This window comes from Capricornis sumatraensis, chromosome 3, assembly GCF_032405125.1.
Source record: "Capricornis sumatraensis isolate serow.1 chromosome 3, serow.2, whole genome shotgun sequence".
NCBI classification, from domain to species: Eukaryota; Metazoa; Chordata; class Mammalia; order Artiodactyla; family Bovidae; genus Capricornis; species Capricornis sumatraensis.
This window is the reverse complement of record NC_091071.1, coordinates 135,903,526-135,927,143: the sequence shown is the minus strand read 5'-3', so window position 1 is coordinate 135,927,143 and position 23,618 is coordinate 135,903,526. Positions and strand designations below refer to the sequence as shown.

At 36.1% G+C, this 23,618-nt stretch overlaps 1 protein-coding gene across 1 annotated transcript in view; it reads right to left on the bottom strand.

Moving 5' to 3' along the window:
* Window positions 1-23,618, bottom strand: part of NBEAL1 (neurobeachin like 1) — a 131,408-nt gene that overhangs the window by 45,901 nt on the left and 61,889 nt on the right. The window contains exons 24-33 of the mRNA XM_068967677.1: window positions 21,905-21,993; window positions 18,326-18,901; window positions 17,813-17,988; window positions 16,831-16,984; window positions 16,421-16,549; window positions 9,728-10,033; window positions 9,483-9,632; window positions 5,457-5,614; window positions 3,200-3,324; window positions 123-249 (exon numbers count right to left, since the gene is read on the bottom strand). Of these exons, the coding sequence (XP_068823778.1) occupies window positions 123-249; window positions 3,200-3,324; window positions 5,457-5,614; window positions 9,483-9,632; window positions 9,728-10,033; window positions 16,421-16,549; window positions 16,831-16,984; window positions 17,813-17,988; window positions 18,326-18,901; window positions 21,905-21,993 (1,990 nt within the window). The remainder of the gene's footprint in view (window positions 1-122; window positions 250-3,199; window positions 3,325-5,456; window positions 5,615-9,482; window positions 9,633-9,727; window positions 10,034-16,420; window positions 16,550-16,830; window positions 16,985-17,812; window positions 17,989-18,325; window positions 18,902-21,904; window positions 21,994-23,618) is intronic.

Genomic DNA, 23,618 nt, shown 5'->3' with positions numbered 1-23,618 from the left:
TACTAACTATTGGATCATAGAAATGTATAGTATTACAATTTCAAGCAACTATTTTCCACAATTTTACAATCCCATTTCTCAGAATAAAGTAATTTTAAATTCTCTCAAGTACTGATACATACATATTTACTCTGGCTGTTATTTCCTCTTCAGGAAGATCTAATTTATCCTCCTCCATATCACTAACTTTTACTTGTTTCACCACTTCCAGAAGCAATGAATCACTGGAAGGCTGTGAGTGTTGGATACCTGTTTAAACATAAAATATCTGTTAAACACAAAGTAGAAAAATCATATCAGAGTCCTTCTGTAATTTCAACTGTTAATTATATGATAATAATGTGTATTATAAGAAGGTGCTTGAAATTTTCTAGCATAAAAAAGTGATTTACTACAGAAAAGCTGTTATATACATAAGTTAGAAGTATCTATGCTGCTTAACTGATTTTTTAAAATTATTATACACGTAAGGAAATAGCAACCCACTCCAGTACTCTTGCCTGGAGAATCCCATGGATGGAGGAGCCTGGTGGGCTACAGTCCATGGGGTCGCAAAGAGTCAGACACAACTGAGCAACTTAACTAACTTTATACACATAACAAAAGGAACAAATGTTTTTAAAATGGTACTTGTTTTTAACGATGGTATTACTTATGTTTCAGAAATAGGCCAAGTAACCTCTTTAACCATATTTACTTCTGCTGCTGCTGCTGCTGCTAAGTCGCTTCAGTCGTGTCCGACTCTGTGCGACCCCATAGATGGCGGCCCACCAGGCTCCCCCGTCCCTGGGATTCTCCAGGCAAGAACACTGGAGTGGGTTGCCATTTCCTTCTCCAATGCATGAAAGTGAAAAGTGAAAGTGAAGTCGCTCAGTCGTGTCCGACTCTTAAGAGACCCAAAGCATGCCAGTAAGTAAGAGTTATTCTCACTACATTAATTCAACAGAATTATCCTTACTGCACATTTGTACTATAGAAATATTATGAAAGAATGTGAAAAATTATTGTTAACTGCAAGATAATACATAGGCCATTCTGAAGTGTTCCTTTCTGGAGTACAAAGAATAGATAATTCTGATACATATATATGCCACAAATGTAATGAACTATGCATTATGTAAGAAGGCTAGGCTAGTGCAATGGAAAGAACATGGGTTGTGAAGTGGTAAACCTAAATTCAAATTCCATTTATTAACCACATGATCCCTTTGAACTTATGTTTCTGTAACTGTGAAATGGAGATACACCACATTATACATAAAATAAATGGTAGCTATCCTTGCTGTATATTTACCTCTGAATTATCTGAGTGGCATAAGAGTAATAATGAAAATATACGCATAATTTATAGACAGGACTGGAAAAAATTCATATGTTTAACTATGAATATAGACATTTCATATTTAGAAAAATAATTCATGCTAAAAAACAAAACATTATAAAGATGACAGAACCACTCAATTTCTCAAATGGTATCCTTGCTGAAACATAAAATGAATTAACCTAATGTACAGTTGCATTTTTCCTTTATAAATCTGCTTTGATCACATACAAGTCTAGATAATCTGATATAAATAGAATAATATTGATGAAAATACCTAGAGACAAACATATGGAGTAGGTAAAACACTCTGCAGGTAATTATGGAGTAAGCTTCAGGGAACTTTAAAAGTTTTAGAGACTGATACCACTGGTTTTCTACTATTACCAATTTCACTTTGAAATGTAAGATTTCTTACTTCTGTACAATTTTATTATCACCATTATACCTGGGATAATTTTGAAAACTAGGTAAAGAGAGAAAGAGATGGAGAAACAGAAAGGACACTGGTCTTCCTGAACTTAAAACAACTGCGACCAAGAAGATGAAACAAAATTATATCTATGTACATGTGTTAAGAGGGATGAAGAAGGAGAGGAAAGGGACAAGGAATTTCCTGACAATAATGAAGAAAAATAGAGAATACTATTCCTTAAATGTTACTAAATTGAAGTCATTCACCAAAAGATGTCTTCTGAGTGACAAGTATAAAATTTCAAGAGGTAGAAAAGTATAATAGTCTCAGGACACAAACAGGAAGACAAGCTTGTATGCAAGTGACCATTCCTATATAAGAGAATCTCAAAGTTAGTGTTTGTACGAGGGAAAAGGCCATTATTTTACATTAAGGAAACTTACTGAGTCTCATTTATTTCAGAATGTAAGATTTGAAATGGCAGGCATGATAGCTCTCTTATTTTTATGGCACTTACTGGATGGGCCAATTTATTATGGCAATTTTTAAAAAATAAGATTTAAAAATTGGTACTCATTTTATCTATAACTTAGTCATTAAACACAAGATGCACAACTAGCTTGGGTAAAATAACTACAATTTAGTATACGCATGACTCAATATTTTGGGGTATTTCAGAGACCCTTCTTCAAAAAGAAAAGGATCTGTCAAGTCAGATGGGTATAAAGGAAAGTGAAAGTGAAGTCACTCTGTCGTGTGGGACTCTATGCGACCCCATAGACTGTAGCTACCAGGCTTCTCTGTCCATGGGATTTTCCAGGAGAGAGTACCGGAGTGGGTTGCCATTTCCTTCTCCAGGGGATCTTCCCAACCCAGGGGTCGAACCTGAGTTTCCTGCATTGTGAGCAGATGCTTTACCATCTGAGCCACCAGGGAAGTCTCATAAGGAAGGGCTTATAAAGGAAGGGCTTCCTAAAGAATTACAGACACTCTTTAAAATCTGTTTTGATATATTGCTAGGTTACATATTTTTAAACACTTTTTTTTTCTTCTAGAACAAAGGGATTGACCCATCTAAAAGAAAGACCTAAAGAGTTGCTAAGAGTTCAAGATATATTTAAGATTAGCCTCAGTTTTAGGAGGCAAAAGGCTCAGGTTAAAGTACTGTATTTTACTATACCATAATGGATACAGAGACAACACATTTCACACCAACTGCTGTATAATTTTATGAGTTTATATTTTTCTTTGAAAAACTGCAAAAATCAACTGAAATTGGAAGTCATTTTAGATTTGACTAAGATTTGACATAGGCAACATAGACAGCCATTTAAATATCAATTATAAAACATCACCTTCTCTCAAGAATAAACAATTTTCAAACAATTAATAAAAACAATTACCAACCCCTACCACCACTCTCTTTATCTTCAACAGATAATTAAATAGCCATCGGAACTCACCTAGATTATCTCTCAAAGCACTAGCTTCTTCATGGGTTTTGAAGTTATAATTTGGCACCAACTTAAGTCTCATGCGGGAATAATTTTCTACATTAGCTAGTTTCCAGTGAATTGGATTTTGTTTCCTATGAATATTCATAAGTAAACAAATAAAATTATTTTAGCTTAAAATTACAAAAGGTCAGCTGATCGAAACAGAGTAAAAAAGTAACATATATTTTACGTTTCTTTGGCATCATTTTATAAAAGCTTTCACATTCATATCTCATTTGACCCAAACAATCCTGAGGAAAAAACCCAATGTTAGTATGCATATCAACAGTTTATAGCTAAGGAATCTAAGACAGGCTAAATTACTTGCCTAAGATGCCATGGAGCTTACAGACATCACAAATAAGATTTGAACAGAAATCTTCAGACTTATAGCTTGATATATTTTACTCTTTCACTGTTACAAGGAGTTTCTTAACTAGCTATATATGAGTTTATTCCAAATACAGTTTTCAAAATAAAATAATAATTTTACTACAAATAAAGATAATATAATTACAAATGGATCAAAGATCTAAACATGAGTTAAAGCTCTTAAGGGAAACATAGGAGTAAATCTTCATGACTTCGGATTTGAAAATGGTTTCTTAAATACAATATCAATAACATAAGCAACAAAAGAAACAGATAAGCTTGACTTAACCTTCAAGTCTTTGTGCACCAAAGGCCACTTATCAGGAAAGTGAAAAGACAACCTATATATTTATAGACAATATATCCAATAAAGGCCTATTATTGAGAAAATAAAAGGAACTCTTACAATTCAACCACAAAAAGTCAAACAATCCAAGTTAAAAATGGACAAAGCACAAAAAATAAAGGACTTACACATTTCTCTAAAGAACATATACAGACGATCAATAAGTATATGAAAAGATACTAATGTCATTAGTCATTAGGGAAATGCAACAAAATCATAAAATACCACTGTATAACCAATAGATGACCATAATAAAAAATTTTTTTTAGAAGACAAGTATTATAGTAAGGTTGCAGAGAAACTGGAACCTTCAAGCACGATTGATAAGAATGGGGCAGCTGCTATGAAGAACTGTTATGCAATTCTTCAGTAAGTTAAATACAGAATTACCATAGCAATGCTATCTGCAGGTATACGACCAAGAAAACTAGAAACAGGAATTGAAGCATACACTTGATCACAAATGTTTACAAAAGCAATACTATTCACAACATGTGTGTGCTCACTCGTGTCTAACTCTCTGCAACCCCATAGACTAGAGCCCACCAGGCTTCTCGGTCCATGGGATTATTCTGGCAAGAATACTGCAGTGGGTTACCATTTTCTCCTCCAGGGGATCTTCCCAACCCAGGAATCGAACCTGTATCCCCAGTGGCTCCTGCACTGGCAGGCAGATTCTTTACCACTGAGCCACTGGGAAGCCCACTATTCACAACAGCCCAAAGAAAACAACCCAAATATCCATTATCCATTTCATACAATGGAATATTATTCAGTCATAAAAAGGAAAGAAAGTACTAACACATGTTACCACAAAATGAAAACACTATGCTAAGTGAAAGAAGTGCCACAAAAGGCCACCTATTGTATGATTTCACTTATATGAAATACCCAGAATAGGTAAATCCATAGCGACAGAAAGCAGACAAGCAGTTACCAGGGATCAGGGGAAGAGTTAATAGGCAGTGACTATTACTGGTTCCAGGGTTTCTTTTTCAGGTGATGAAAAGGTTCTCAAGCTGGACAGTGCTCTCATCTCAAGCTGATTACACAACATTAGAAATGTACTTATGGTCACTAAATTATACATTTTAAAGCAGTTAAAAGAGAAAATTTTGTATTGTGTGTTTTACTAGAATAAAAAAGGGCTGTTAAAAATGTGTGTGTAATATAATTCAGCAAAACAAAAATGACTGATCAAGTAAAGAAATAGTAAAATATTTAAACACACAGCATCACTAACCCTAGCTCAAAGAGATAGTGTCAGGAAGACAGAAGTAAATGGATTCAAAACAAATTCTACGTTAAAGGGTAAGAGTAAAGGAAACAACTCCACAGTGAAAAACATATAAACACAAAGCTCTACACTTACACAAAGCTATAATTCATAAAAGACAAGCAAATTAATTAAAAGCAATCTTGTAAAAATTGGATTGGAGAGGTTCATGAAGTTATAGATCAGAGTTGTAAAGAAGAGGGCATTTAATGAATGACAGCTAATCCTACCTTTTAGCCCAAGGTCCCCTTTCACATGTAAGATAAAGCTTTACTGCCTTCCAGCGTCTCAGAGTGGCTAACTGCTGACTGCTAAGTTGTTTCAGCATGTTATTATACCTCAAGTTCTCCTGGCGTGCTTTTCGATTAAATGGCTCCACAAAAAACTCCTGAAAGAAAGAGCAATAAATAAGAGTACCGAATCATGTATTGAGAGGCATGTTTAAATTTGAATGTCATAATTCTAGAAATCTGACTCAATAAAATCATAAAATGAAAAGAAAGAAGCTGGCAACCAACAGGATTTTCTTATTCCATTAGAATCATTAATATGACTATAGCTATAATACTTATTTCTTTAATATAAGAAAATAACAAGCCAACAATAAATATGTGAAGAACTTCAAAACTGTAGTGCCTCAAAATCAGATTATTTAAGACTTAGAATTATTAACTGTATCCCATCAAGTAAAATGATTTTCTTTGGGGATCTTTTGATTTATAAGGCATTTGGAATCTGACTCAAGTCAAACAAAGTAAAAGGAAGAGGACCACATTCCACACTACTACTGATGGCCTGAAAGGCAGTGCTAAAGACAAAAGAGACCTGTAGGAGTAAATCTCTCACAATGAAAAATTCCATCATTTAGGAGTGCTTCTCTCAGAATAGCATCCTCTCTAGCAAATGAATTCATATACCTATTCCAGTTTTCAGGATAAAATAAGATTCTGGTAATAAGTTCTACCAAGGTATAACTCTAAACCCTGAAATTAAAATTCTAAAGTTTTCAGAAAGGTAAGAGGTAAGCCTGGTTTAGGACTTCCCAGGTGGTGGAGTGGTAAAGAATCTGCCTGCCAATACAGGAGACATGGGTTTGATCCCGGGGTGGGGAAGATCTCCTGGAGGAAGAAATGGCAACCCATTCCAGTATTCTTGCCTGGAAAATCCTATGGACAGAGGAGCCTGGCAGTCCATGGGGTTGGTTGCAAAGAGTTGGACACAACTGACCGAATGAGCACGGAAGCCTGGTTTACCTACTTCACACTGACATTGATTAATTAAGAAATATTAGGAACTAAAATAATATTCAACTTGTTTCAAACAAATCAACAGTGAATTACATTAAAATGAATGGTTAAAGATACGGATTTAAAAGACATCTTTTACTTATTTTTTTTTGGTAACGCTATGCAACTTGGGTGATTTTAGTTTCCATGTGGTATCAATCCTGAGCCTGTGCAGTGGAAGCACAGAGTCTAAACCACTGAACCATCAGGGAAGTCCCTACCAGACATCTTCAAACGAGTTAATACTGTACTAATCGGTTGAGAATACAAGCTTTGGAGCTAGACCTCAGTACAAATCTTACCTACTTAATTCTCTGAGGCTCAGTATCATCGCCTGTAAGTTGAGGTTGACAATAATTGTCATGTGCTTAATATAGTGCTAGAAAAGTAGCAAGCTTTCAATAAATTACTTATTATTATAATCATTACTGTAATTACTGCTAGATTTATAAGATATCAATGATTTGGGATACAATGTTTTCAAATATTTAAAACAGATCATTGCTGTGACAACTGAAGAAGTCATGAGAATTCCATATAATTAAACATCAATTTCACAGCTTTGCAGTTTGAGCACATGAGGATATTCGAGCACATAAATTAGGTTTTTCTAGAAGCCAAGGGTAAAATTACAGAGAAAAGAAAGGTTGGAATAATAACTGGTAGAACTTCTATGAGGGAAGTATAATAATAATTATTATCATGATTGCTACATACCAGTAATTCCACTTATTCGAGGGAAGTCATTCTGGATAAACACAAAAATATGACTAGAGAGATGATCAGTACTATCCATAATAAAGAAAAAACTCATAAATTAGATCTAAAACCAGGAAATAAGTTTAAATTTTCTAATAAATAACATTATGAAATATTAGCCATATAATGGCATGGGAAAATACTCATGACACATTTTAAGTTGAAGTAGCAGCAAATGAAACTATCATTTCACTTAAACCATTATATATATATAAAAATACAGGAAAGATAACACAGCAAAATGTCAGTAGTAGTGGATTACAAATGTTTCTTTTTACACTTAAGTTATGAAATAAAGCTTTACTTTATTTGATCTTCTTTGTTTCATCTGTGTTTTACAGTTTTTAGTATATATATTCTGTACATATTTTGTTAGACTGGTATCTAAGTACCTCATTCTTTTTAGTCTTACTGTAAATAGTATTTTTTTTTTAATTTCAGTTTCCAATTGTTCATTGCTACTGTATAGAAATATGATTAAATTCTGTATATTGATCACAGATAATCATGTGATCTGTAAATAGTTTTATTTCTTCTTTCCCAATATGTCTTTTATTTCTTTTTCTATTCTTACTGAATTTGCTACATCTCACAGTTCAATACAAAGAAGCATGAAAGTGAACATTCCACCCTTAATGGGCAAAGCACTCAGTTTTTCATCATTAAATATGAAGCTAGTTGTAGGATTTTTGTAGAGATTTGGGTCTTCCCTTCTATTCCTAGTTTGCTGAAAACTTTGATCATAAATGGATGATGAATTTTGCCAATGCTGCATCTACTGATATGATCATGCATCTTTTTTCGATAAGTTTATTAATATGACTGATTATCAAATGATTATAAAATATTGAATCAGCCTTGCATATAAGATAAACTATTCTGGTTGTGATGTTATTTTATTATACACTGCTAGATTTAGTTTATATCTATGTTCCAAAAGAGATACTGTCTTCAGTTTTCTTATACTGTTTTTGTATGGTTTCAATATGAGGGTAATATTGCCATTATATAACAAGGTGGAAAGTTATGCCACTTTTCTATTTTCTAAACAGACTCCAAAGAACTGGTCTAATTTCTCTATTAAATATTTGTTAAATTTGCCAGTGAAGCCATCTGGGTCTAGAGTTTTCTGTTTTGGAAGGTGAAGGGAAGTGAAGTGAAAGTTGCTCAGCCGTGTCCAGTTCTTTGCGACTGCATGGACTATACAGTCCATGGAATTCTCCAGGCCAAAATACTGGAGTGGATACCCATTCCCTTCTCCAGGGGATCTTCCCAACCCAGGGATCAAACCCAGGTCTCCTGCATTGCTGGCAGATTCTTTACCAGATGAGCCACAAGGGAAGCTATTTAACTATAAATTCAATTTCTTTAAGAGATAGAGGACAAGCCAGGTTATCTATTTATTATTGAATTATTTTTGGAAATTTGTATTTGTGAAGAAACTGATCAATTACATTTAAAGCATCTAATTTATGTGCACAGATTGGCTGCAATAATCCAATTAGCATGTTGATGTCTGTGAGGTCAGTGGTGATTAATTTCTGGTAGGAGTACTGTTTCCCCCTTTCCCCCTACCTCAATTTGGCTACAAGTCTATCAATTTTATTGATATTTTGAAGAAGCAGATTTTGGTTTCATTGGCTTTCTCTATTGCTTTTCTGATTTCATTTTCATTATTTTATGCTCTTTAATAATTTCTTATTTAAAAACTAATGTAGGGAATTCCTTGCCGGTCCAGTGGTTAGGACTCGGTGCTTTCACTGTGATGGCAGGGATTCAGTCCCTGGTGGGGTAACTGAGATTCTACAAAAGGTGCAGCACAGGCGAAAAAAAATAACAGTAGATTAGCTTACTTTTTCAAGTTTCTTAGGATGGAATGAACTTATTAATTTGAGGTCTTTCTTCTTTTTTAGTATAAGTACTTTGTGTTATAAATTACCCTCTAAGCACTGGTATATACTCAGCCTCCTTAGAGATACCTTCTCAGCTTAATAGACATTTTACATAATCACTGTGCATAGAACATTTTGATATAAATTTTTAAATTGCTACTTATCAGTTCTTTTCTTCTAATTCTGAAATACTTTTCTGACAAACAGTAAGAAATACTGTTTGTTTTCAAAGTTCAGGCTTGTTATTATTCTCATTTGAACATTAACTGCTTGAAATCAACATAAAAAACTAAATATTAAAACATTTAATAATTTTTACCTGAAACTTGAGCTTGCTTTCTCCCCCTTCTCGGTCTCGCTTATGCATATTCACCATTAAGGCTTCATAACAATCCTTCCAATAAAGTGCCATGCTCTCATGACCATCATAAAATGTATGGGTTTCATATTTCTTCATATAAGGTACAATCTTATAAAAAATATATATACACAAAATTTACTATATGCTTCCATAAAAATGATACTTTAGTAGAAAAAACCTCACTCAATAAAGATAAAACTTACATATTTTTCAATGTAAACTTGCCATTCATTTGAACTGCAATATTCTTGAAAATCTTCAAAAAATGAAGCGCTACCATTAGTCAAAGGTAAAGAAGGTAGATGCAAGTTCATGAAGAGAAGCTCATAAATTTTAGAAACTAGGGTACGGACAAGGGGAATCAGAAATGAATATATTTCAGTCTGTTCCTTGATTGACTGACTTAGAACATGTTCCAGCTTCCCTAAAATGTAACATGCTTCATCCTGATTTTCAATCACTTTGGTCTGAAGAAGGGTGTTTAGCTTAGCAGATGCCACTGCACAAACCTGGAGAAAAATAGTAAAATAGAGCAGATATTTAGTGATAGCAAAGTTCTTTGGCTCTTCTTAAAGTTGTTTTTAAAAATAAATTATAAAAGTAACCCATGGAATATACAGAAAAGTTAAAAGGTTGATAATTAATCATCCCAACATCCACTCTACTCCTTCTTATAGTCTGCAAGAAGAGGGGGATGATTCCATCTCGAGTTCCAACTCAGGTCCTAAAAGATATAAGCCAAACAGAATATCCAACCCCTTGCCACAGTGACTGGTTCAGGGAACTCATCTCTCAGTCAACTCGTCATTGTATTTGTAGCATGGATTCATTCAGGTCAGGTATAGCTTTATTAGTGCAATGTCAGAACTTCTATACAGTAACTGTAAAGAACCGTGAAAGGGCTTGGATACTACCAAACCTTCAAGCTAACAAGTTAGTTTACCATAGTTTCACAGACACAGGCAGAAGAATGAGACTCCTGGATCAGAAACAATGATCTACAGCATTAGCAATAACCAGAATATCAGGCAGAGAAGGCAATGGCAACCCACTCCAGTACTCTTGCCTGGAGAATCCCATGGACGGAGGAGCCTGGCAGGTTACAGTCCACGGGGTTGTAAAGAGTAGGACATGACTGAGCGACTTCACTTTCGCTTTTCATTTTCATGCATTGGAGAAGGAAATGGCGACCCACTCCAGTGTTCTTGCCTGGAGAATCCCAGGGACGGGGGAGCCTGGTGGGCTGCTGTCTATGGGGTTGCACACAGTCGGACACGACTGATGTGATTTAGCAGCAGCAGCAGCAGAATATCAGGATTTGCCCTGTTTCCCAAACTAATTTCATGGTGAGAAATGAATAGGAGATGATGCCTGCACACACAATGGCTGCATTACAAGAGAGTGGCCCCAAGCAAAAGGAATCCAAATCTTTTACCCTGGGTAGTAAAGGTGCCTGAACACTGCCGTGGAGGGAGATATTGTCTTTATCACATACATACATACATACATATGTTGCTCAGTCGTGTCTGACTCTGCGACCCCATGGACTATAGCCTATCAGGCTCCTCCGTCCATGGGATCTTCCAGGCAACAGTGCTGGAGTGGATTGCCATTTCCCTCTCCAGGGGATCTTCCTGACCTGGGCAGTAAAACAAACCTGCCTTTTAGTCTGGAGGGAGATATGATCTCTATCTCCTCAAGCTGTTTACTATACATGCATCCTCAAAAAGACAGTTCATCACAAAGGCATCCACTGTCTGTATTCACAAGAGATCCATGAAGAAATGTCTACCAACAAGGACTATAGGTAGAAGCACTCTCTTTCTCTGAATATGCACAAGCAAGCATGCAGCCTCAGTTTCTGCTGGCAGTCATTCTGTGATGGTAACCGCAGCCAGTTTAAAACAAGCTGGCACAGGATGGAAAGCCATGCTACAAGAACAGCAAACAAATGCAACTGGATGGAGCCTTGATGGAATCATGCCTTGAACTCATCTTAACTATGGAATTTTCAACTACATGAATCTTTTTAACTAAGTCATCTTGTATTGACATTTCTGTTATTTGGAATTACAAGCATTCTTACAGATAAATTACGGTACATAGGAGACCAAGTAAAGTTCTCGAAGAAAATACACATTTAGGATACATGCATGCATGCTCAGTCTCTAAGCTGTGTCCAACTCTTTGCGACTCCATGGACCGTAGCCCACCAGGCTCCTCTCTTCATGGGATTCTCCAGGCAAGAATACTGGAGTGGGTTGTCATTTCCTTCTCCATGGGATCTTCCCAACCCAGGGATCAAATCTCACACTCTTGGATCTGCTACATTAGTAGGCAGATTCTTTACCATTGAGCCACCTGAGAAGCAGAGTCCCCAAGGTAAATACACATTTAGGGCACAAACTCACACAAAGTAATACTCTATATTACTCTTAAGCTCTGGCCTCAAACTTCATTGCAAAAAGGTAAATTAGGTCACAAAGGGGCCTCCTTTCATTGAGACTAGAGAAAGATGTAAGTCTTAAAACTATAAGACAAATTATTAAAAAAAAAAAAAAAGCGCCTCCTTTTCCCTTCACCTATATCCCAATCTTGGATCATATTATTTTAAAAATAAAGAAAAGCAAGAGAAAAAAAAAGGAAGTATTAGAAACCAACATGACTTCAAGAATTAAGTGTGCCAAAAACTCATCTGAGCTGTATGCACAGGTCTTCGAAGGCCAAGGCAACAATAAGGGATCTCAGGCAGTCTTTCCGTAACAGAAAACTTAAAGAAGCAAAGAGCATTTGAGGAAATAACCTCTAAGATGGTTCAAAATTTTAACTTTTCTATTTTTAACTTAAGCTTCCACTTGTGAAGCATCTCTGCTCTCCTCAGGTTTCCCCCAAACCCCTTCACTTTACTCTTTAATCTGACTAAAGCAGTGTAAACCCAATAGAAGGCAACAAATATGAGACAAAAGGCCATAAAATCTCATTTTCCAGGAAACACCAATGCTAATACGCTAGACTTTTTTGCTACGTGTTTTTAAAAACACTGTTTACATAAAAAGTCGAATATTCAGTGCTCTGCTTCTAACTAGTGTCACAGTATTACGTAACTATAATTTTATACATTTATTTAAAAGTATAAAGACACTTTTAGTGAATACAATGATTTACATACCACTGCCCACCCCCACACACACATAGATATGATCCCCCTGCCCTCACATTATAAAGAGTACTATATTATGGTCACCTGAGAAATGACAGAAACATCAATGCCCTAGTTCCCTGCTTAATTACTGAGTGACGCCCCACACAAAGCACACAAAGGCATTTTTAGAAAGCTCCTCTAGGTGATTTCATGGGCAGCTAGTGAAGAGAACCATTAGATGAGCTAAGATCATTGAGGGAGCAGAAACCCAGACAAACTAGTGATCATATGCAGCATCTAAGGAAATGAACAGCTATTTGGTCCTGCTTTAAAGACACGCTGGGAAATTCTGGCATTTATGTGAAATCTCCTGATAATTAAATGTTGGGAACTAAATAATATAAATGGGCCAAATAAAACAAATTTGCTGGCCAGATTCATTTTGCAGGCAATTCTGTTTAAACCCCTATGAGGGAAGGGGTTCCTTTCCCAATTTTTTAAGATGCACAACCTCAGGGAAATCCGCTTTTAGCCTGAGAGAGTGAAATTAAACAAGTAGCTAGAGAGGAATGTTCTAGATCACTAACTACTGGTTGACAGAATCAAGTCTTAGCTGTAGGTGCGGCTGCTGCTGCTGCTAAGTCACTTCAGTCGTGTCTGACTCTGTGTGACCCCACAGACAGCAGCCCACCAGGCTCCCCCATCCCTGGGATTCTCCAGGCAAGAACACTGGAGTGGGTCGCCATTTCCTTCTCCAATGCATGAAAGTGAAAAGTGATAGGAAAGTCACTCAGTCGTGTCCGACCCTCAGCGACCCCATGGACTGCAGCCTTCCAGGCTCCTCCGTCCATACGATTTTCCAGGCAGGAGTACTGGAGTGGGGTGCCATTGCCTTCTCTACAACTCTTCATTTATTTAATAGGACTCCCATAAAATCCTACTATGGGACAGGCACTGGATATTTAATGGTGAACAAATTATAATACACATGTTATTTCTCCTTGGAAATCTCACCAAGGGGAAAAAAAAAAAAGAAATCTCACCAAGGAGAAAAACACTGAGGGTGATTATCAGCGGAAAAAAACCAAGTCCTAACATCTAAAACAATTAGCTACCCAGCATGCTGGCTCCAAGGGCTTTAACAGCCACCAGGTTCATTTCAGTGAAGAAGTCAAAAAAGTTATCTTTGTTCTATTCCTACATGGAGGAGAAAGAAAATGACAATGAACATCTATGTGTACAAAGATTGCTTGATGTTTTAGATTATTACCTTAGAATATAGTTTTAGAGTAGAATTACTAGACAAAGAGTATAACAATCTTTATAAAAGTTCTTAGTTCATATATTTTCAAATTGTATTTAAAAGCTGTACAATTCAAACATTCATTATTTACATATCAGAATATCTAGTATTGTTGAGCTTTTCTGTATTTTCCATGTTTTCTACAAAGACAATGTATTACCTTCATGATTAGGGGGAAAGTCCACTATCTTAAAAAAAGTTAGTAACAGGGGGAAATAAGTTTAATATAATTGTAAGAAAAATAGAAAAGAACACAAAATTATCCAAATATATGATGGTTTCCATCTCCCCCCCCCCAAAATATATACATATACACAGAAAAAAATATTAAAATGTTGAGAGATCGTTCTTTGGCTACAGAATAAAGCATGTTTTACCTATTTTTTTTCTCTTTATGTTTTTTGTGTATTTTCTACAATGAGCATATTTTCTTTTCTGACTGGAAAAAAATACTTACTGAAAAGTATGGCCTTCTTTAAAAACAGCAAATGTATGGTATTTTAACATCCTCATGCTCTTATCAATATTATAGCAAGGTTATATTAGACACCATACACACCACAACTCCCATACCCCAAGTACTTAAAATTCCAACATCAAAAATGAATGTATAGTCAGGTAAATAGCCATGACACAGACATAACTTAAGACAGCACATTAAAAAGCAGAGACATCACTTTGCCAACAAAGGTCCGTCTAGTCAAAACTATGGTTTTTCCAGTGGTCATGTATGGATGTGAGAGGTAGACTATAAAGAAAGCTGAGCGCTGAAGAACTGATGCTTTTGAACTGTGGTGTTAAAGACTCTTGAGAGTCCCTTGGACTGCAAGGAGATCCAACCAGTCCATTCTAAAGGAGATTAGTCCTGGGTGTTCTTTGGAAAGACTGATGCTAAAGCTGAAACTCCAATCCTTTGGCCACCTGATATGAAGAAGTGACTCACTGGAAAAGACCCTGATGCTGGGCAAGATTGAGGGCAGGAGGAGAAGGGGACGACAGAGGATGAGATGGCTGGATGGCATCACCAATTCGATGGACATGAGTTTGAGCAAGCTCCGGGAGTTGATGATGGACAGGGAAGCCTGATGTGCTGCACGCAGTCCATGGGGTCACAAAGAGTCAGACACGACTAAGTGACTGTACTGAACTGAACTGAACTAGCCATGGGACACATGTCATGACTAATTCAACCCAGGTCATCACAAACAGCCAAGTAAACAGAAAGATGGCAGACTAAAATCTGCATGGAACTTCTCTAACCCTTGACACTTTAATTTAAAACAGAAACAATGAATATTCTGTGTCCATCTTTGATTCACCTTCATTACAGAAACCTAGCACAAAGCTATACTTGGTCTTCACCAAGTGCTTAATAAATGAAAAAAATGAGAAAAATGTAAAACACTAAAACACTACTAAAAGTAGTGTTTTAATATAGAAAAAGATCTTGACAGGAGCAATTTAAAAAAATTTTCTCAAAAATGCAAGTCCTAATTGAAAAAGACACATGTATCCAATAGCCAGAACATGGAAGCAACCTAGATGTCCATTGACAGACGAATGGATAAAGAAGCTGTGGTATATATACATAAAATGGAATATTCAGCCATAAAAAGGAACGCATTTGAATCAGTTCTGATGAGGTGGATGAACCTAGAACTTATACAGAGTGGAGTGAGTCAGAAAGAGAAAGATAAATATCATATTCTAACCAACAAATACACAATCTCAAAAAATGGTCCAGAAGAATTTATTTACAGGGCAACAATGGAGAAACAGACATAGAGAATAGACTTATGGACATGGGGAGAGGGGAGGAGAGGGTGGGATGTATGGAAAGAGTAACATGGAAATTTATATTACCATATGCAAAATAGATAGCCAATGGGAATTTGCTGTATGGTTCAGGAAACTCAAACAGGGGCTCTGTATCAACTTAGAAGGGTGGTTTGGGGAGGGAGATGGGAGGGAGATTCAAAAGGGAGGGGATATATGTATACCTATAGCTGATTCATGTTGAAGTTGGACAGAAAACAACAAAATTCTGTAAACCAATTATCCTTCAATAAAAAAATTAAAACAAAACAAAACAAATCAAAACAAACAAAAAAATGCAAGCCCTAAACTGCACATGTACAAAAAGTCTATGCAGGCTATACAGCTTCTAGCTATGCTAAATACAGATGATGTGAGTAACACCCTCTAATATAAGCTATGTATTAATGCTTTAAAAGAAAACCACAAATTATACAGAGTCACAAACATTAGGGAAAAAATAACTGACTAGCTGCCTCTCAAGCTTGTTTTTAATCCTACAAAACTGAAAGCAGAGTTAAGTCATGGTATTTTTAAAACTAAAAAATTAAAGTGCTGAAAACATAATTGCCATTCAGTTATTACACAAATTCATATGTTACGTGTAAGTATATAAATGTAAAAGAATCAACAAACCTGCAAATTACCCCTTCCAATGAAACCAAGCAGCAACTGGATTTGAATCTGAGAGAGTTTCACCCATACTGGACTTTCAGAATACCAAACTGACAGACTGTCGAAGAGCAGCATCAAATCCTCTAAAAGCTAACACAAAGGAAAAATTGAGAAACAAAAATATTCCCATTTTTAAATCTACCTATGATGAGCTTCCCCCAACAGTAATACAAATCATACATATTTCAAGGCTGATTCAATATTCAGCTGGTAAAAAACAAAATAATTATCCTAGCAATAGTTAACAAAGTCTGTAACTATTTATCACACCTTATCCATTGTTTATTGCATCTGATAAGAGACGATATACAATTTCTTTCTTTGAATAAAGTCTCCCACTACCAAAAAAAAATCAAAGATACGTTACGCACCTTCTCAGTCCACATGTTCGAATTGACTAGTCCCTCTGATTGCAGGAAGTTCTGTATGATCAGTGTGAGTCGGAAAGCATTTTCGGCAGTTACTAGATTCGTTTTTGCTTCTCTGTTTTCTGTGACGGCCCATTCTAACATCTTCTGTAGCAAACTAGGTATAAAGCAAAGTAAAACCACTTTATACTTATAAAAATAACAGGTCATTAAAAAAATGAAAAGAAAACAGCAACAGCAAAGCCAGCTATTTACTAACAGGAGTGTATTTCCAAAGATACACTCTCACTGGCAGGCATCATAAGACATTGTGGAAGGATTTTAGTAACAATGAAAGCACTTTTCCATCTCTGGAGTATCTATCTTTAATATAACCTAATACTAAAAGGCAGAGTAAAAGTTACCTGTTTGACTTGACCTTTAAAAAAAAAGCTATGAAAATAATTCACATTCTGGCCATGAGATATTTAAAAGTTCCTTTTAAAGCTGAAATTGGAAATGTTAGGGAAGAAAGCTTTATGCCTTACACAGAGTCTAGCTCCATGGAAAAACAAGAATAATTCTGTTGTAGTCTGCTGCTGTTACAGTGTCCTATCATATGCCTGGAACTCAAAGCTTTAGAGGAGTAATTTTCATGAAAACACTACTCCCCCTTCCTTTAGCACAGAAGCATTCAAACCTGGGCTAGACTATAGAACACAAAGCACCAAGTCCTTAGATACTACAGGAAACAATTGAAACAATGAGTATATAATCACCTCAAACCCAAATTAATGTAAGATTTAAATCTTTTCACATTGGAGTTAGCTTTGTATTTCTCTCTAGATCCCACTAGAATGGCAACAGACAGGAAAAGGGCTGAGTACAAAGCTTCCCCTTTTCTCTCTCCCTACCCAGTGAATACAGAATAAATGTTCAATAATAAATATTTTAGACTCCTGCCCACTTTCAAAAGGAGAGGGGATATCACTAATGGAATGCTTACACTAGTTTTATTTCATCTGATGGTCGAAGTAGCTCACTGGATATTCCTGGTTTAGTTAGTGCTGAAAACACTTGTCCCCGTTCAATCCAAGTATCATCATCAGACTTTTCTAGTCCCTTACACATTATACAGCTCAAAATATTGGTCAGTAACTGAATAAGCTCCTCCTCACATCTCTATAAAAAACATGAAAATAATATTAAATTACTGGAGGGAAGGATTGTTAAAAACACATAAACAGAACCATCAGGTACACAGATTATTATCATTTAACATATTTTTAAGGTGTCTGGATGAACCTAGAACTTCACTAGGAAGGCCCCAGAGATGTAAAGAAGAACAAGACACTGGCTTTGCTCTTAAGACACTCACTACTGTGGGACTTCTAGGTGTCCAATATCTTCAATCATGAGACTTGGAACATGAATAATATATGAAGCTATTAACAATTACACATTTCTGGGGTTAGACATATAAAAATAAAAATACATTTGGACAAATGAGGCATCTTACCTCTTTGTTTTCAAGTAAAGAGAAGTCATCACTAAAACCCACATCATATGTGACGCTGCTTTCCTTGTCAGGCTGCACAGGAAACGGCTTCATGGACTCTACTGGGGAAGGAGTGCTAGGCAGGCTGTCTGGCATTTGACTTCCACCATCACTCAGTTCACATGAATCAATTCCACTGAGATCTAAACTCAGAGGTGAAGGGTTATTATGCCAGAATTCTTCTTGATTCTCTGATTTGAAAGATAATTCTCCCATCGAGCTATCTTCTTGAAATAATGGCATGTTTGAGTCCAGAGAATGTCTATCCTCCAAACTCCACTCATCTGAAGACACATGAGCTGAGGCAAAAGAGGCAATTTTTTCTTCATCTGTCTTTTCGTCAAAGTTCCTCTTCATATCTTCCACTGATATATTTTTATCATTGTCTTTCATTATAATAGCCCTATTGTGTTTATGAAGAGTATTTCCATTTTCAAAATTTGCTTTTAAAAAAAGCCTAACTAAGGTGTCTTGCCAGCCCACTTGTTGAGATATCTGATGTGCTGCATCTGGCTGGGACTGCAAAATCTGTAAAATCTGCAAAGAGATTAAGAATGCAAAAATTTGTCAAAAGGTAAATGGTACTTTACCTCAGAACCATTTCAGTTATTTCATGACAAAGTAATTTAATAAGAAACTTTGGAGGATACATTTTCAACAGATTACATTCTTAACTAGATTAGAAACTATTTGGAGGGCAGACACTGGGTTCTCAACTAATCTAGATATACTCATTGTATATCTAGAGTAGGGATATATTCAAATATTTGCTGAAAGATAAAAAAGGAAAATAAGATAAAATAATCCTCCACATACCAACATACTCATGTTACTAACTTAATTTGGTCAGAGAAAAAATATAAACTGATTTAATGTAATAAAGTTATATCCTCTCAACTAAATACTCTCCATGAGCCTACTATATTTGTTTAGCAGATACTGAACATCAACTATGTGCCAAAGCACTGGATAGTTTCGAGACTTTGGCTACCTATTGCCAAGAGCTGACTCATTGGAAAAGACCCTGATGCTGGGAAAGATTGAAGGCAGGAGGAGAAGGCGACAACAGAGGATGAAATGGTTGGATGGTATCACCGACTCGGTGGACATGAGTTTGAGCAAACTCTTGGAGATGGTGAAGGACAGGGAAGCCTGGCATGCTGCAGTCCACAGAGTCACAAAGAGTCAGAAATGACTTAGAAATGAACAACAACTATATGCCACACACAGTTCTGACACTAGGGTTTGGGGAATCATTAGAACACATAAGAAACTTTGAAAGACCCTAAGTACACCAAGAATAATGTCCCATATCATTTTTCCCCCCAAGCAAAGTTAATAGGTTGCTTTTGCAAAAACACTTTTTTTCATTAACTCTACATGGTGCAAACAAACAAAAACTGAACTTTAATTCCAGAAAACTATTTCCAGTGAGATGGGTGCTGCTATTTAGCTAGAATAAGAAACTGAAATTAAAGAGTAGGTATTGACGTGACAATGTGTATGATCTCTAGAATCCCAAATGACTTCACATTTTTTGGATAAAAACAAATTTTCAAATACTATATCAGAAATGCTGTTAAAAGTGGTCTGGCCCCAGAACACAAGTGCTCCCCACTACACCACACTGCCTTCTGGTAGAGAATAGGAAGGGTACTGGGGAAGAGCAAAGCCCAACTGTAGAGCACAAAGAACTCTACTCGGTACTCTGTAATGACCTATATGGGAAAAGAATCTTTAAAAGTGGATATATGTATATGTGTAACTGATTCAGTTTGCTGTACAGCAGAAATAACACAACATTGTAAATCAACTGTATTCCAAAAAAATTATTAAGAAAAAAAATTTATAAGAAATGCCATTAGGAGCTTTAAGATTTACATCACAAAGACAATTAACTTCTAAGTAGATGGAAAGAATTTCGGCTCCCAGTGTTTATAGAGTATCTCTTTATCAGAATTTCTAACTCTGAAGAATTTCATAGCAGGAGATGAATTATGTCAGTGTGGACTTCAGAATTAATGGTTCTTATGTACACTGATGCTGGTACAGACAGCAATTGAGTCAAAGTGAGTTACAATGACACGTTAAGTGTCTTTCCTCACTTAATGCTGCAATCAGTGAGCTACTATGCCTCTGTCAGTGCAAAATATCAGCTTTAAACATATTAAATATTGGTAGGCAAAGAAACTTTTCATGATTTTAAACTTTCCATGAAATAAGACTTATCTTACAGCTATTTTATAAACACATAATGAATAAAAACTAGGCCATAATGGGAGAGGTTTCTAATTGCACTCTGAGAGAAAAAAAGATAAATTTACATGACTTGCTTCAAGAAAAATATAGCAAAATCCATCAATATATAAATTATGAAAACTCTTTGAAGAGCTATTGCATTTCATGAATTATGTACCACATATGTATTATCACAGACAGGTAAATATCTGTGTTAAAAAAAAAAAAAAAAAAGCTCCTAACAGAAGTTTGTTAACATGGTAAAACAGGAAACAATCTAAAATGTCCATCAATAGGAAACCAGATTATACTTTATAGAACAGTCATAGAATAAAAAACCATGCAGCTATTAAAGAGAAACATGGGAACTTTCCCGTCGTACAGTGGATAAGAATCCACCTGCCAGTGCAGGAGACACGGGTTTGGTCCCTAGTCCAGGAAGATTCCACACACTGCAGGGCAATTAAACCCGTGTACCACAACTACTGAGCCCATCATGTCTAGAGCCCGTGAGCCACAACTGCTGAGTCTGCATGCTGCAACTACTGAACCCCAAGCACCTAGAGCCCACGCTCTACAAGAGAAGCCACTGCAATGAGAAGCCTGTGCATCACAAAAAGAGAAGCCTTCTGCTTACCAAAACTAAAGAAAGCCTGCGTGGAGCAACAAAGATCCAGTGCAATAAATCAATAAATAACAGATAAAATAAAAATTAAAGAAAAAAGGAGAAATATATATCCAGATTTACTGGTGGAAAAGAACAGTGACATAATTAGGGAACAAAATTAAAAAGAAAAGCAAGGAAGCAAATTAAATACCAGAGTGGTCATTGGTTACCAGAAGAAAAGGTTTTAGGCAGGAAGAAGCAAATGGGATAACCATTCATAAACTTACTTAAATGTTAAATGAGTGGACTGAAGGTAAATCATAGTTGGAATACACCCATAAACTACAGAAAACCCTTTCCATAAAGGTCAAAAGATTCAGAAACTCTAAAATATGGTATATGAATTAGAAAAGGTCACAACTGAAGGATCTTAATACAGAAAATAGTTTCTGGGAATATATTTTTGACTCTGGGAAGGGCATTATTTCCAGGAGCTCATGTATGGTGAAGAACAAATTTGTATGCTATATTTCTTATTATTACATAAAGTTAATTCCCTTCAAAAAACTAAACTATAACATTATGTCATATAAAAGATATTAGAACTTATATCTGGTGAAATATACTTAATCTAAAGGTTATTCACAATATAATAATACTGCAATTCTTAAGAGTATATTTTAAAGCTTACTAACCTTTCTGCAGATGACCACCCTGACATTTATATAGGCTCTGTGAGAAATATATACCACAGATAACAGATCTTTGAAATTAATAGCAGGATCTATGATAGAAAAAAAAAAGTTAACATTAAGTACTAGAGAAAAAAAAAGAAAGAAATGTGTTAATAGTTATATATAAGCTGACATATTCATTTTATTTATACTTTTTTCCTGCTGTCAACAAACATGCTTTTTCCCCCAACTTTATTAAGATATAATTGACATAAAAACACTGTTTAAGGTGCAAAACACAATGATTATATATATATATATATATACACATATATATAGTGAAATGATTATACAATAAGGTTATTTAACACAGCCATTATCTGACATAGTTACCATATTTCTTTTTGTGGTGAGGACATTTAAGGTCTGCTCTCTTAGCAACTTACAAATACACAACACAGTATTGTTAATTCCAGTCACCATGTTATAACTTAGATCCACAAAACATACTTATTTTACAACTGAAAGTTTTCAGTCTTTGTACCTTTACCCGTTTTCCTCACTGCCCCACTCTGGCAACCATCCGTCTACCCTGTTTCTCACTTTTTTCACCCACAGGTTAAATGAGATCACATGGGATTTGTCCTTCTTTGCCTGACTTACTTATCAGATTGCCTTCTAGGCTTTTCCATGTTGTTGCAAACAGCAGGATTTCCTTCTTTTATATGGCCAATATTCCATTTTGTGTACATATATACATGCCTGACTTTTGTTACTTATTTATCTGTCAATGGACACTTAGGCTATGGTCATGTATGGATGTGAGAGTTGGACTGTGAAGAAGGCTGAGCGCAGAAGAATTGATGCGTTTGAACTGTGGTGTTGGAGAAGACTCTTGAGAGTCCCTTGGACTGCAAGGAGATCCAACCAGTCCATTCTGAAGGAGATCAGCTCTGGGATTTCTTCGGACAGAATGATGCTGAAGCTGAAACTCCAGTACTTTGGCCACCTCATGCGAAGAGTTGACTCATTGGAAAAGACTGATGCTGGGAGGGATTGGGGGCAGGAGGAGAAGGGGACGACAGAGGATGAGATGGCTGGATGGCATCACTGACTTGATGGACGTGAGTTTGAGTGAACTCCGGGAGTTGGTGATGGACAGGGAGGCCTGGCGTGCTGCGATTCACGGGGTCGCAAAGAGTCGGACATGACTGAGCGACTGCACTGAACTGAACTGGACACTTAGGTTGTTTCTGTATCTTGGCAATCAAGAATGATGGTACAATAAACACAGCGGTGCAGATCATACCTCTTTGAGATATGATTTCACTTCCTTTAGATATATACCCAGAAGAGGGCCTGCTGAATCATGTGGTAGTTCTATTTTTAATTTTTTAAGAACCTTCCAAAGTGGCTGCAAATTCATATCCATTGAATCTGAGCTGACTAGACATGAATTCAATGGACAGTCAGCTCAAATTTAATGAACTCATGTCCACTGGCATGAATCTGAGCAAAATCCAGGAGACCGTGGGCAGAGGAGCCTGGCATGCTGCAGTCTATGGGGCTGCAAGGAGTTAGACACAACTTAAGAGACTAAAAAACAACAGTAGTGGCTGCACCAATTTATAATACATTCCCACCAACAGCACACAGGGTTCCTTTTCCCCTCACCCTCACCACTAGCACTTTTTATCTCCTCTCTCTTTGGTAACAGCCAAACTAACAGGTGGGA